The 16,568-nt window shown below is 35.1% G+C and overlaps 1 protein-coding gene across 3 annotated transcripts in view; it reads left to right on the top strand.

The window, feature by feature from the left end:
- The window catches only part of NPAT (nuclear protein, coactivator of histone transcription), a 51,126-nt gene extending 43,644 nt beyond the window's left edge, over positions 1-7,482 (top strand). For all 3 annotated transcript variants that reach the window (XM_055422963.2, XM_055422964.2, XM_088842913.1), the window contains 3 exons: positions 1,734-1,794; positions 1,893-3,048; positions 4,367-7,482. In XM_055422963.2, the coding sequence (XP_055278938.2) occupies positions 1,734-1,794; positions 1,893-3,048; positions 4,367-4,444 (1,295 nt within the window). In that variant the 3' untranslated portion in view covers positions 4,445-7,482. The remainder of the gene's footprint in view (positions 1-1,733; positions 1,795-1,892; positions 3,049-4,366) is intronic.
- The last annotated feature ends 9,086 nt before the right edge of the window (positions 7,483-16,568 follow it).

Below are 16,568 nucleotides of genomic sequence, written 5' to 3'. Positions count from 1 at the left end.
ACTGACGCTGAAGCTGAAGCTCCAGTACTTTGGCCACCTGATGCAAAGATCTGACTCATTGGAGAAGACCCTGATGCTGGGAAAGATTGAAGGCAATGGAAGAGGGCGGCAGAAGATGAGATGGTTAGATAGCATCACTGACTCAATGGATATGAATTTTCACAAACTCCAGGAGATAGTGAAGGCCAGGGAAGCCTGATGTGCTGTAGTCCCATGGGGTCACAAAAGGTCAGACACAACTTAATGACTGCAGAAGTGATGCCATTCAGTAACACTTAAAATTTTTTCACCCTCACTGCCATTTAGTGATCATTTTAAATGTTTACTTATCTTCTTTTTCTCCCATTTCTCCTTCATACTGTTTCATCCTCCCACAGGTTTCTCACATCTATTCAGTCACTACTGTCCTCACTCCAAGCCAGTGATTTTTATTTTTATCAATAGGAAAGTCCATTTTTTCACATCAGTCCCACTTAATATGTACCCATTCATCTAAAATCATTCTTCCCTTTTCCCTTCTTTCTTAGAGAAATATTTCATTCTTTCTAACGTTAATGCAGTCTACTTTCTGTCTAGTGTGTATCTTCATCTTTTCTTTCTTTGGCTGCTTCCCTCTGTGGCTGTTCAACTATGGATACAAGGATCATTCCCATCATTCCTCTAGGTTTTTTCCATCTGCCAGCCCTTTATCCCCAACCCTCTTTATCTCCCAGTCGTTCTTCATCCATATTATGTCCTTTCTCATGTTTCTACTAAAACTGTTTAAAGTCACCAGTGACCTCCTAATACTGCCATATGCATTGGATGTTTTCCATTCTTATCTTACTTTACTTCCCTCTAATAGTTGATACTGTTGGTAGCTTCTAGAATGAATGCATTCCTCCCTTTCTAATTTTATGTAACTGAAGATCTACCTACTCTACATATCTAAGTCTCACTTCTTCCTCAAAAACCTCCTCTGCCTACCTTTTCCCTCTTGGTTAGTGTCAACATGCATTCTTCATTTATTCTTCATATCTGTGCGAGTGCACATCTCTAAGACCTTCATCATCTCCTACCTGTAATATTTTTAGCCATCTGACTAGAATTCCTATTTCTAAATCATCTTCTGTGCTGTTGCCAGAGAGACTTAATACAAATCTATTCATGCATCATCCCTAGTTAAAACTCTTAAAAGATTTTCTATAAAACCTTTTGAATAATATACTAAGTTCTCCACAATATCATCTTTGCTTTCCTTTCCAGCCTCATCTTGGTGCCCTTCCACATAAACTCAGAAGTCCTTGAAAATTAAAATACGTGTATTAAAACTCCAGAGCATGTCCTCTTGAGTGACATAGGCTTGCAAACATGACACCTTAAATAGGCAGAATTTTTAAATAGGAATAATATAGTGTTTTCTTTAAGTAATTTTTTGAATATAAGTACTGCCCTTAACTGCTACATTGATCATTGTAATTTGTAGATTGAAGATTGGATTCATATTTGCCTGAAGTTGAAGCAGGTCATTTGTTACATATTTACATTTCTTCAGTAAAATGGATGAGTGATCATCTTTCTGTACTACCAAGCTCTTTTTTTAGATCCAATATGTAAAAGTATTTCATTTGTACGTTAGCTATAGCTTAAATTTTTCTCATGATGTCAGATTCTGTGATCTGTTCTATTTTCTTTCAGAAAAATGTACTTTCAGAAATGTTTTTCTTTCCTAATTAACTTATTTATAATTCCAGGGAAACAGGTAAATAATTTGATGGATTCATCAAGTCACTCAGTTGGATGTCATGCACAGCGGTGAGCATAAAAGTAGTTTCTGTCATAGAGTATTTGAATGCTCAAGTTAAAAACAAAACAATTTATGTGGCTAAGAAAAAAATTTTTTTTTCTTTTAGAACTGAAGTTTCTGACAAGATTATGGCCACAGATCTTGGGAAAAAATTGGAAGAAACCACAGTTCCCTTCTCAGTAGAAAGTACAGTTCCAGTAAGCAAGCCATTTGAAAGCCACAGACGTGTGCTTTGTTTTGATAGCACTGCTTCTCCTGTGGCAAATACACAGGGCACAAATCAAAAGTTGGTGTCCCAAAGCAAAGAAAGAAATGACATTTCATTTTCTAACCTTGACTCAACCACTGTGTCCTCCACCTTAAAACCCCCTTCTAATAATGCTGTCAAAAGAGAGCGGGAGAAACCGTCTATGTCTAAAATTTTATCTAAATCAGAAACTGCCACTGGCCGACATGCCACCATAAAAGAAACTCAGTCGGAAAAGAAAGTTTCACCAACAGAAACTATACTTGAATCTTTCCATAAAGCAACAGCTAATAAGGAGAATGAACTGTGCAGCGATGTGGAAAGGCAGAAAAATCCAGAAACTTCAAAACTGTCTAATGGGCAGCAAAATGGGGGTGTACGGAATGAGAAAACTGTAACTTCACTTCAAGAGCTAACCAGAAAACAAGGCACATCCTCAAACAGTAAAAATATCTTTTCAGTAGGTGTACCTGTGAAGGATTTAAAACAAGAGCAAACCAAGTCTGCCAGTTCTTTGATTAACCCACTCACCAAACATACCACAGAAATGTTACAAGATATTCAGTGGCATAGCCCAGTAAATAGACTCACAGATAGTACTGATTTATCTGTACCCCGAACATCTGGCTCAGGAGCAGGGGAAAAACTTAAAGAAGAACCTACAGATGGGATCAAGGTCCCTTCTAGTAGGCGTTTTGGTGAAGACAGCACACCCAAAGTCATGGTCCCTCCTGTCACGCCGGACTTGCCTGCCTGCAGCCCTGCCAGTGAGACAGGGAGTGAAAACAGTGTGAACATGGCTGCCCATACGTTAATGATTCTCTCCAGAGCAGCCATCTCTAGGACTACTTCATCTACTCCTCTAAAAGACAATACCCAACAATTTAGAGCATCTTCAAGGAGCACCACAAAAAAGCGGAAAATTGAGGAATTAGATGAGCATGAGCGAAACTCCCGCATTTCTAATAAAAGTCTTGCAAATTCGTCAATGCCAATGAAAAAGAAGAAAATTAAGGTAAGTTTGAAAATCTTTAATTTCAAAACCACATGTTACCCTTCCTTCAGTGCTTAGGTTAAAGGTCTCATCATTTTTTGCCATAGCTACTTAACATTTAATCAAGATAGCTTTGGGTTTTGATTGACAAAATACATTCTCTAGCAGTATCTCTCAGCCATTGTGGTACTCAGAAGTTAACTAGGTGAAACATTTTCCAAACAATTGCTAAGGCATTTATTTATAAACATCTTCCTTGGGAAAAGGTGTTTTTCGTTTCTGTCATGGTAGGACCCAAGGTTTGATGGAAAGAATGACAAAACATGAAAAATTGGGAATCCACTATTTGTAATTATCAGGTGAAAACTGCTGTGCAGCTCCTCCATCTTAGGTTTCTTTCCCATGTCTTGCCATCTCTTCCATAGATTCTTATACATGTTAATATGTTGGAGCAATGTAAAAACTAAATTTACCTGTTTTTAACCATGCTTACCTGAGGAAAGTAATACAGGGTTATCACTGATAAAGTCATTTTTCTCAATCTGTTTAGCCGTTTAGTAAGTGAAATATGAATAGAAAGGTTTAAAATGTCATAAAGGAAGTATGATATCAAGGAAAGAATCCTGGTTTCTAAGCCTGGGCTGAATCCTGCATCTCTTGCTTATTGGTTCTATTACCATTATTAAATAGCCTGTCACATCTCTTGAGTCTTAACTGCGTCATTTGACATGAGGTTACACACATCTTACCAATGGCTGTGAGACAAAATGTAGTGTTTGTAAAGTGCCTGCTGCTGCCACTGCTGCTAAATCACTTCAGTCGTGTCTAACTCTATGTGACCCCATGGACGGCAGCCTACCAGGCCCCTCCATCCATGGGATTTTCCAGGCAAGAGTACTGGAGTTGGGTGCCATTGCCTTCTCCGTGTAAAGTGCCTAGAGTATATTAAATATTTGGAACTTGAAAAGTACTTGCTACTCTTAAAATCTTAGTAAAGCTTTCTGAGGTTTATGGTTTAGCAATAATGAGTACCTTATATACAAAGCATGTTCTATCTTGTCTCTTTCAACATTCATATACTCTGAATTTGTATAATGTTTTGTGGTCTAAAATAATGTTGAGGTGCCATTGAAGTATAGTTTATTAAACTTGGATTTATAAAAAATTGTGTCTACCTTTCTGTATAATTAAAATTCTAACGAACTAAACTGTTTTGACAAAAATTGTGGTAGTGTATGAAGTTCTACATGACTTAATAAGAAAGCTAGCTTTTTGGCCTTGTTTAAGTTTGATATGTCAACTTAGTTCATTTTTTCTTTCTTTTTTTTTTTTTTGACAGAAAAAGAAGCTACCCAGTTCATTTCCAGCTGGAATGGATGTGGACAAATTTTTGTTATCATTGCATTATGATGAGTAAATATTCTGAACATATAAAAACAGTAGCTATTTAAAACTACTGTTCCTTAAACTGTGAGTGTAGGGAATGAGATACTGACAGAATCTGAGAGCATGACCTGCACTTTCTTTCATTGTACTGAAATTTCACTTTATTTCTAAATCATGCTGTTTTAAAGCAGCTTCCTAATTTGTAAATAGATGTACCTGGTATTGTGGAAAAAACATTTGCAGAAATGTAAGTAAAGCCAATCTGCAAAACTGTATAGCTTTAACAATTGCATCTTGTTAATACTGTGTAAATCTTGTTGAAATAGAGGTTAAATCAGCCTGATGTTCTTTTAGTTTTTGATTTCTTATGATCTCTAATTTCGAAATTTATTCATTTGGAATAGTTTCTCACTTTGAGTGGGAAAATTACACTTTTCCTTATAAATTGCCTTCAGTAATTGTCCTACAAGATATCTGAAGACAGCCAGTAATTAGTACAGAGGTCATAAGGAATTCAAATGGTAATAAAGTAACCAGAAATTAACAATTTGGGTTTTCTAGAATGAATACTTTGCCACTCCTTACAATTGCAGTAAAGATTGTATTCCTAAAATTTTACACTTTGTCTCTTCTGGTTGTTCCGGTCTCTTTGTTCTAAGGAGAGAATATGAATACCATTTGAGTGTTCTGATCTTTCATTTATAACTTGTAAGATCTTTTACAAAACTTTAAGCATTTAGACTATTGAGCCATGAAAAGTTTGGTTATGTCGTAGTTGAAATTTCTTGGTATGTATATACTTCTCCCCTAAATACTGGGGATTTAAAGAATTGCACTAATTCATGAACTTTTTACATAGTAGTAACCAATGCACATTTAATTTAAATTTTGTGTTCTATGTTAAAGCTTGTATGGAGGATTATCTTCTGTTGTCCTTTTAGAAAGCCATGTCCATCATAAGATGTAAAAAGAGAAATCATAGTTTTCTATTTTAATTTAGTTTCTCCTAAAATGGGCTGTGTTACACTTGGATAGAGGATGCTTCTCTGTACCCCTTATTATACAATTACTCTCAAAAGGTCCTTAAGGAGAATGAAAGAGGTGCCTTCTGTATGTTAGACTCACATGCATCAGTCAAGTTGAAGAATTGGTTTAAACCTTTAAATGAGTACAGAAATTATAATTCATACTTGACCAATTGTGCCTAGATATTAAAGTATGTTCTCTTAAGTGCTGTTTTGTTTAATATCAGTATATGCAAGGTTTTTTCTGAAAATGTCTACATTTATGAGTCATTTTCCTCAACCATTTATTTTTAATACTGCGCCTTTAACATCCTACTTTAACGCAACAGTTCTCAATGTGGAAATCACGTCTTACTTGCTGAACTTTACTCCAGAAATTTGTGTTGTAATAAATTTTTATGATGTGGAAGTGGTCTGTTTCTAAAGAACCAGGGATAGTTAATACAGTTAATGTTTATTTAACTCAGCTTGATACTGTACAGTTAGGTTTGAATAAATATTTTCATTAACTTCAAAAGTTTGAATTCTTCCATATTGGCAGTCATTCTAGTTTAGATACTTTTAATAAATCCCTTTGCAAGTCACTTCTTGTTTTCAGAAGTTTACATAATGCTGAAGATTATAAATTTTCTTCTCATTCAGTTAATTTGTATATGCTAAGTACTAAGAATTCATATACTAGTAAAATAAACTCACTTTCTTCAGAATTCTTTGTTCATTTGGCTAGGATCCACTAGATATAGTACGAAGACAATCTGTATTCAGAGCTTTCATTTATGTTCAAGAACAAAACCATAATTACCATTTTACCTTAAAAGTCAAAATGTGCTAGACTTAATTGCTGTACCTGATACTCTGTTTTTGCAACTACATGTAAGGATCCACTGTTTCTTTGGACATTACTTAATGTACTCGGTTGTATGCCAAATCTCAGAAGTCTTATAATTAAAATACTTGATTGTTTTAGCCCTGTATATTGTTAGAACCATTTAGTATGTTGAAACTGTATGTAAGTTAACATCCATCAGCATTCAGCCAAAGGCTAGATGTCATGACTAGTAGGAAGACCAAGGTTAAGCTTTGATAAAAGAAGTCATTTTAAAAGCATGTTGCTATATATTCTACGTTCATCAGTTTTCAAGCCACCATCTTTCAGTCTCAGACTTAACTTACTGAAATTATGTATCAAATTTTGACTTCAGTATTATGCTTTCTCTTTTAATAGAATTTCTTCTTTTTGTAAATATTGGGTAACATTTTTGCATACTTTCTGGCCTTTTTGTCCTGAATTATTTTTTCTACATAATTGAACTTAAAACTGTAAATATAACTGCCTAGTTTATTTTTTTTAATTCAAATAATATTAAGCATTATCCAGTTTTTAGCTCTTATTAAAAAATAACTAGTAGTGAACATATTTGTAAATAAATATTTATGTTTTCGATTATTTTCTTAGGCAGTATTTTAGAGGATGGAATTACCAAGTCAAAAAGTTAGTGGACATCTTTTCAAGGATCTCAATACATTTTGCCAAATTCTTTAGAAAACTTATTTCAGTTTATATTCCTGCCAGGAAATTGTCATTTCTTCCATAGCATATGCTTATCCCTTACCACAGATAATATTCAACTGTATCATTATTGGTTTCTACTGACTTCTTATTTCTTGATTTGTTAAAATTAGGATAAGCTCTTCATCTATATGTAATTTGTTTGGATACCTGATACGAAGAAAGAATCATTACGTTTTTCCCTAAATATTTAACATTTGACTCATATTACTGCTTAAAATAAGGTTTCTCTCTTCACACACATGTATAATGTCTCTTATCCTACATGGATTTCTTTTTATTCACAATTCTAAAACCCAAAATGTTCTGAAAACTAATTTTTTTCCCCTAGGTTTAGCATCAAAATTCATTTCAAGGCAAAAACCTGACCTGGTTTGACCTGAGGCTACATGAATCTTTATATCTTTTGATACAAATATTCGTATTTTTCTGGAAAAATAGTAATCTGCTTCATTAGTACACTGTTTCAGACTCAGCTGGAGGTGTTTGATACATACTTTATGTTACTTCTAAAAAATCCTAAATATTCTGAATGCTGACACCCGTTAACCAGAGAGTTATAGAACCAAAGGTTTTGTACTATATTATTAATAAATTTGTACACATAAATACAGTATATAGTATAGTGTATGGATTATTTTGTGCCATTGATGAAAGCATTATAGCTTTGTGTCTATTGTAACTATTTTTTCAAGAATTCATCTCTTTTGTGCTTCCAGACTATAGAATCACTTGTATTTTTTCCAAGTTAAAATGATACTTGAATATTCATTTGAAATACATTAACCCTATGAGTTAACTGATACTGAAAGAAGCTAACAGTAATATGGTATATATCCATAATTTTGTAGTTATCCCTGTTCTCTTAAATTTCTTGTTAAACTGGATATTATGGTATTTTTTGCTATTTTTAGGGAACTCTGCATTCCAGTATTTTAAGTAAGTAAAATTTTTATGGAAACTTAAAAGGGAAAAAGTACATAAAATATTGTTATATAGTTCAGTGAATTTTCTAAAAGTACACAAATCCACACAAATCACCAAGATCAAGACTGGAACATTATCAGTACCCTAGAATCCCCTCATATTCCTTCTAGTAACTAACTGCTAACCCCACAGGTAATTATTCTGACCTGTAAAACTATAGTTTTAGCTCTTCTTAACTTTGCATAAATAGATTTATCAGGATATAGTGAGTTTTACTTCTCTTGCACAAAGTCGAGGGCCATTCACGTTGTATCTAATTCAGTTGTCATCATTGTAGTGATTTTCATTGTATTTATCCACATTGTATTATACCACAGTTAATCTCTTGTGTATTTGAACATTTAGATTATTTCCATTTTGGAGCTGTTATGAACAGAACTGCTGTGACTATCCCTGTGCATGTTTTTTGATGAATGTATTACACTTTTCACTTGTGTGTATATATATATTTAGGAGGGGAGTGTTGGGTCACACGGTTGCATATATCTAACCTTACTCAGATTTTTCAGTTTGCAGAGTAGCTGTACTAAATTATATGACTGTCAACAGTGTAAGGAGAGTTCCAGTTGTCAATCGCTGTCGATATAAGTTCTTTATCAGATGGACATCTAAAGTCTGAATATTTTACCATTTTTTCTTCTAAGTTTTATTCAACCTTTTATATTTTGATAAATTATCCATCTTTAATAGATTTCCCATTTGTTTATGCAGTTAACACACTACCATTTGTTGAGAGGGATTCCCAGGAGGAGCAGTGGCAAAGAATCCACCTACTGATGCAGGAGACGTGGGTTCAATCCCTGGGTCAGGAAGATTCCCTGGAGGAGGAAATGGCAACCCATACTAGTATTCTTGCCTGGGAAATCCCAAGTACAGAGAAGCCTGGTGGGATACAGTTCATGGGGTGGCAAAGAGACAAGACTTAGCACAGCATATACAGCACATTTATTGAGAAAGATTATCCTTTCCCAAATACGCTGTCATAAGCTGGTAAACTGAGTATCTGTGGATTTGCTTCTGGACTCCCAGTCTGTTTCACTGGTCTGTTTTTGTAAAGATATACCAGTAGCACAACACCTTAAGTACTATAGGAAGTCTATTTTGTGCCTTTTTTTTCTGTTTGGACCCCTTATGGAATGGACTTTATCGAGCTAATGACTTTGCTGATGCTTATTTTTTCATTTGCTAAACATACATTGTTTCAGTATAATTATTTTCTAATCTCTTCTTTGTTGTTGTTCAGTCACCAAGTTGTGTCCAACTCTTTGCAGCCCCACGGACTGCAGCATGCCAGGCTTCCCTGTCCCTCACCTTCTCCTGAAGTTTGCCCAAGTTCATGTCCATTGTATCAGTGATGCCATCCAACCTTCCTCTGTTGCCCTCTTCTCCTGCCCTCAGTCTTTCCTAGCATCAGGGTCTTTTCCAGTGACTCAGCTGTTCACATCAGGTGACCCAAGTACTGGAGCTTCAGCATCAGCATCAGTCTTTCCAATGAGTATTCAGGGTTGATTTCCTTTTAGATTGACTAGTTGGATCTCCTTGCAGTCCAAGGGACTCTCAAAAGTCTTCTCCAGCACCACAGTTCAAAAGCATCAATTCTTTGGTGCTCTGCCTTCTTTATGGTCCAGGTCTCACATCCATACGTGACAACTGGAAAGACTATAGCCTTGACTGTATGGACCTTTGTCTGCAAAGTGATGTCCCTGCTTTTTAATATACTGTCTAGTTTTGCTGTAGCTTTCCTGCTGAGAAGTAATTTCACGGCTGCAGTCACCATCCGCAGTAACGTTAGCAGGAAATCTGTCAGTGCCTCCACCTTGTCCCCTTCCATTTGCCATGAAGTCATGGACAGGATGCCATGACCTTAGTTTTTATTTGAATGTTGAGTTTTAAGCCAGCTTTTTCACACTTCTCTTTCACTTTCATCAAGAGGCCCTTTAGTTCCTCTTCATTTTCTGTTATTAAAGTGGTATCATCTGCATATCTGAGGTTCTTATTTCTCCCAGAAATCTTGATCCAGCCCGTAACTCATCCAGCCCAACATTTCACATGATGTGCTATGTGTATAAGTTAAATAGACAGGGTGACAATAAAAAGCCTTGTATGCCTCTCTCAGTTCTGAGCTAGTCAGTTCCATATAAGTTCTAACTGTTGCTTCTTGACCCACATAGATGTTTCTCAGGTGACATGTAAGAAGGTCTGGTATCCCATCTCTAAAAATTTTCCAGTTTATTATGATCCATAGAGTCAAAACCTTTACCATAGTCAATGAAACAGTAGTACATGTTTTTCTGGAACTCCCTTGCTTTCTGTATGACCCAATTGCTGCTGCTGCTAAGTCACTTCAGTCGTGTCCGACTCTGTGTGACCCCACAGATGTTGGCAATTTGACCTCTGGTTCCTCTGCCTTTTCTAAACCCAGCTTGAACATCTGGAAGTTCTTGGTTCACATACTGCTGAAGCCAGCCTAGCTTGAAGGATTTTGAACATAACCTTACTAGCATGGGAGATGAGTGCAATCGTAGGAATTGGGATGAAGACCTTTCCAGTCTTGTGGTCCCTGCTGGGTTTTCCAAATTTGCTGACATATTGAGTGCAGCACTTTAATAGCATCTTCTTTTAGGATTTTAAACAGCTCTGCTGGAACTCCATCACCTCCACTAGCTTTATTGGCAGCAGTGCTTCCTAAGGCCCATTTGACTTCATACTGCAGAACGTCTGGCTCTGGGTGGATGACCCCACGTGGTTATCTGGGTCATTAAAATCTTTTTTGTACATTTCTATATATTCTTGCTGTCTCTTCTTGATCTCTTCTGTTTCTGTTAGGTCTATACCGTTTCTCTCCTTTATTGTGTCCATCTTTGGATGACATTTTCCTTTGATGTTTCCAGTTTTCTTGGAGATCTCTAGTCTTTCCCCTTCTGTTATTTTCCTCTTATTTCCTTCCATTATTCATTGTCTCTCCTTGCTATTCTCTGGAACTCTGCATTTAGTTGAGTGTACCTTTCCCTTTCTCCCTTGCTTTTTGCTTCTCCTTTCCTCAGCTCTTCGTAAAGCCTCCTCAGACAACCACTTTGCCTGCTTGCATTTCTTTTTCTTTGGGATGGTTTTGTTTGCTGCCTCCTGTACAATATTATGAACCTCTGTGCGTAGTTCTTCAGGCATTCTGTTTACTAGATCTAATCCCTTGAATCTATCTGTCACCTCTACATTATATTCATAGGGGATTTAAGTCGTACCTGACTGCCTTAGTGGTTTTCCCCACTTTCTTTAGGTTAAACCTTAATTTTGCTATAAGGAGCTGATGATCTGAGCCACAGTCAGCTCCAGGTCTTGATTTTGCTGATTGTATAGAGCTGCTCCATCTTTCTCTACAAAGAATGAATGTAATCAATCTGATTTCGGTATTGACTATTTTTTATGTCCATGTATAAAGTCATCTTTTTTGTTGCTGGAAGAGGGTGTTTGCTGTGACCAGTGTGTTCTCTTGGCAAAACTCCGTTAATCTTTGCCCTTCTTCATTTTGTACTCCAAGGCCAAACTTTTTGCCTGTTACTGCAGGTGTCTCTTGACTTCCTCCTTTGCCTTCCAGTCCCCTATGATGAATAGGACATTTTTTGGTGTTCTAGGCGGCTTGTAGGTCTTCATAGAACTGATCAACTTCAGCTTCTTTTCTTTCCAGCTTCAATTTCTTCTTAAAACACTGATAGTTATTTCTGTTATAACTAATAATGATTAAAGTAGGCTTTCTTGTCTTATTCTTTAATAGGAATGCTGAGTATAATTTGGGTTTTGTTTGTACTGTTTTAAGAATTTATATCAGGGGAGTTCCCTAATGGCCCAGTGGTTAGGATTTTGGGCTTTCATTGCCATGGCCTAGTTTAAATTCCTGGTCAGAGAACTGAGATCCTATGAGCCACCAGCCAAGAAAAAAGTAAAAAATTTATATCAGGATTATCTGTTCAACCTAGTTGGATGCTCTTCTAATATCAATTATTTTTATTAAATAAAAATTAAATCCAGAATTTCTTTTTATATTTCTAACCCTAATATTGTATGCTTTGCAATCTTGGTGTTTGTTTAAACAGAACAAAATTTGATTTGTCCAACTTCTATTTAAATATTTAGTGATGTTGGTTTCAAGCTTAAATTCCAGTATTTTACATGAACTTGAAACTTTCTAGTGTATCTGAATATTGGAATAATAAAGGGTACCTATTTTTAATGTGATACTTAAAAGACAATATATGTAAAGCATTTAGGTCACTGGAACGTAATAAGCATTTTAACATCTAGCTGCTACTCTAGCTGATGCTGATTTTCATTTTCTGCAACCGTTTTTTTTTTTTTTAATGGATAGTTTGTTTACAACGTTACATTAGTTTCAGGTGTACAGCAAAATATTCAGTCATATATATATTATATATATGTGTGTGTGTGTGAATATATATTTTTTTCAGATTCTTTTCCCTTACAGGTTATTACAAAATACTGGGTATAGGTCCCTGGGCTATATAGAAGATCCTTGTTTGTTATCTCTTTTATTAGTAGTTGTGTATATATGTTAATCCTATACTCCTAATTTATCTCTTCCCCACCATCTCCCCTATGGTAACCATAAGTTTGTTTTGTATGTCTGTGGGTCTGTTTCTGTTCTGTAGTTCATTAGTGGTATTTATTTTTTAGATTTCACATATAAACAATATCATATATTTGTCTTTCTCTTTCTCAGCTTAGTTCGCTTAGTATAATAATTTCTAGGTCCATCCATGTTGCTGCAAACAACATGATTTCATTCTTTTTAATAACTAATGTATATATATGTCATATTTTATTTATCCATCTGTAGGACATTTAGGTTGCTTCCATGTCTTGGTGTAACAGTTTATTTAGAATGGAATACAAAATTGAAACTAAATCACCAATAAATCATCTAAGATTGAAGGCTTTTGCAGAAGCAGTTCAGTTTATTTTCCCCCAGTTTTCTTTCAATCTGATTGTTCTTGTCATACTTATGAGTTTTTTACTAAATCAAATTATATTTTCTCTCTAATTTTTGCTTTTGTTCTCTTTAAATTACATGTAATTTTTTTCTAACAAAATCACCTCTTGACATTTAAAAATAATATATTTCTCTGATTCACTAATTGCTTATTGTTTCCTATTTTTCCTAAGCATTTAGTCGACAAACACTAAGAATTTAGTTCTGATTTCAACATTATATATAAAAATTGGAAAATAAGTTACTTTCATTGTATTTTCATTTTTTTTCTATCTACTTAGAATAAGGTAGCATGCTTTTTTATTTAAACATTATAGTATTTTTATTGTTGTGGCTAAAAGGTTAAAATTTCTGTGTTTTACAAGTATTATGTTTATAAAGGCACAAAGTTTGATATTTAATTGTTTACTATCAAATCCCATTTAACTTTGCTTTTAACACTTGATATAAACATTTAATTTCTGATTATAATTATCTTGGATATAGTTTTTACTTAAGTTGTTTGATATTAGTGCTTAGTCTGTAAGTAGCATAACTTCATTTTTTTTTACCTTTATTAAGATATAATTGGGAAAGTTGTAAGATATTTAAAGTGTACTGTATATCATGATTTGATCTACATATGCATTGTGAAAGGCCCATCTAGTTATTTGTCAAATCCATCACCTCACATATTCATCTTTAATTTTGGGAGGGGGATAATATTTGAGTTCTATGAATACAGTATTATCATCTATGAAAGTGAAAGTCACTCAGTCGTGTCTCACTCTGGAATTCTCCAGGCCAGAATACTGGAGTGGGTAGCCTTTCGCTTCTCCAGGGGATCTTCCCAACCCAGGGATCGAACCCAGGTCTCCTGCATTGTAGACAGATTCTTTACCAACTGAGCCACAAGGGAAGCCCAAGGATACTGGCATGGGTAGTCTATCCCTTCTCCAGAGGATCTTCATGACTCAGGAATTGAACCGGAGTCTCCTGCATTGCAGGCGGATTCTTTACCAACTGAGCTATCAGGGAAGCCTATTATCATATACAGTCACCATGATATACATTAGATCCTCAGACTTTATTCATGTTATAACTGAAATTTTGTACACTTTGACCTCTTCCTATTTTTCTTCTATACCTTCATCCCCTAGTATTCCTACTGATTTGGTTTTGGGGCTTATTTTTGGTGTTTTTTATATTTTTTTCCCAGGTTCCATGTGTAAATGATTACCATGCAGTATGTGTCTTTCTGTCTGGCCTATTTCACTTAGCATCATTCGCTCAAGATCCATATATGTTGTCACAAATGGCAAGATTTCCTTCTTTCTCATTGGTGAAATAATATTCTGTTGTATATATTTACCATATCTTTTACTGATTCATCTGTTGACTACCACTTAAGTGTTCTCATATCTTGGCTGTGGCAAATAATGCTGGAATGAACACGGAGATGTAGATTTATATATATGTAAATTTATATATAAGTATAAATCAAATTTCCTTTGATGTATACCCAGAGCTGGGATTGCTGAATCATATTTTTTCAATTTTTTAAAAAAGTTTTTTATGTGGACCATTTTTTTTAAAAGTCTTTATTGAATTTGTTACAACATTGCTTCTGTTTTATGTTTTGGTTTTTTGGACTCAAAGCATGGGGGATCTTAGCTCCCCGACCAAGGATCAAACCCACCCCCTGCAATGGAAGGCAAAGTCTTTTTTTTTTTTTTTTTCCAATTTTATTTTTTTTTTTTCAAGTTGAACAGACTAAATTTCTTTAAACAAACTTACTTATACTCCAGAGTCCTTTAAAAACTTAATAGCATTTATACATTGAAGGTATTTGATTTTCTTGTAACTAGCACTTCAAATGCAACAAGCATTTGAAGCAACAGGCATTTGACCCAACAAGTAAAACTTTCTACAGTTCATAACTTTTATAAATAAAATAAATTAAATGTACAGTGAATAAGTTCTCTGAAATATTTCAATATTTCTGCAGGTTTAGTAACATCGTAAAATACATTTCAACTAAAATTCACAAATCTAAAAACCTGTTAGGCATTTTTAGGTATTTTAAGATGGAAATGAAGACCAATGTTACATTGTAATATGCCAATTACAAATAGTACTTCAAATAGCAAATACTACAGTTTGTCCCAAACTTTAAAAACTATTCATGAACTCAACACTGAACTATTGATGGCTATGAGAATTGTTTCCTAGCCTTTTTGAAAATTTCAACCCATTTACGTTTAAGGTAATTATTGATAAGTACGATCCCGTAACCATTTTCTTTATTGCTTTGGGTTCAAGTTTATACACTCTTTCTGTGTATCCTGTCTATAGAAGATCCTTTAGCATTTGTTGGAGAGCTGGTTTGGTGATGCTGAATTCCCTCAGCTTTTGCTTGTCTGTAAAGCTTTTGATTTCTCCTTCATATTTGAATGAGATCCTTGCTGGGTATAGTAATCTGGGCTGTAGGGTATTTTCTTTCATCACTTTAAGTATGTCTTGCCACTCCCTTCTGGCCTGAAGAGTTTCTGTTGAAAGATCAGCTGTTATCCTTATGGGAATCCCCTTATGTGTTATTTGCTGCTTTTCCCTTGCTGCTTTTAATATTTGTTCTTTGTGTTTGATCTTTGTTAATTTGATTAATATGTGTCTTGGAGTATTTCGCCTTGGGTTTATCCTGTTGGGGACTCTCTGGGTTTCTTGGACTTGGGTGATTATTTCTTTCCCCATTTCAGGGAAGTTTTCAACTATTATCTCCTCAAGTATTCTCTCATGGTCTTTCTTTTTGTCTTCTTCTTCTGGGACTCCTATGATTCGAATGTTGGAGCGTTTAACATTGTCCCAGAGGTCTCTAATATTGTTCTCATTTCTTTTAATTCGTTTTTCTTTTTTCCTCTCTGTTTCATTTATTTCTACAATTCTATCTTCTAGTTCGCTTATCCTGTCTTCTGCCTCTGTTATTCTACTGTTTGTTCTCTCCAGAGTGTTTCTGATCTCATCTATTGCATTATTCATTGTATATTGACTCTTTTTTATTTCTTCTAAGTCCTTATTAAATCTTTCTTCCATCTTCTCAATCCTTTTCTCCAGGTTATTTATCTGTAACTCCATTTTGCTTTCAAGATTTTGAATCATTTTCACCATCAAAATTTGAAATTCTTTATCAGGTAAATTCCCTATATCTTCTTCTTTTGTTTGTGTTGGTGGGCAATTATCTTGTTCCTTTACTTGCTGGGTATTTCTCTGCCTCTTCATCTTGCTTATATTGCTTTGCTTGGGGTGGCCTTTCCCTCTTCTTGCAGTTTGTGGAGTTCTCTTTATTACGTAGTTTCTTCGCTGTGTGTGGGGTTGGACAGGTGACTTGTCCGGGTTCCCTGGTTAGGGAAGCATGTGTCGGTGTTCTGGTGGGTGGAGCTGGATTTCTTCTCTCTCCTTTAGAAGACAATGGGCTGCTTTTCTGGGAGCCAGATGTCCTCTGCCAGTATTCAGAAGTTGTTTTGTGGACTTTACTCCACATTCAAATGTTCTTTTGATGAATTTTTTGGGGGAGAAAGTGGTCTTGCCATCTTAT

This window comes from Moschus berezovskii, chromosome 14 (genome assembly GCF_049115385.1).
Source record: "Moschus berezovskii isolate FMDL1 chromosome 14, NW_MosBer_1.0, whole genome shotgun sequence".
In the NCBI taxonomy this organism is placed as follows: domain Eukaryota; kingdom Metazoa; phylum Chordata; class Mammalia; order Artiodactyla; family Moschidae; genus Moschus; species Moschus berezovskii.
The sequence above is the reverse complement of the archived record's forward strand: the minus strand, read 5'-3'. Positions and strand labels throughout refer to the sequence as shown.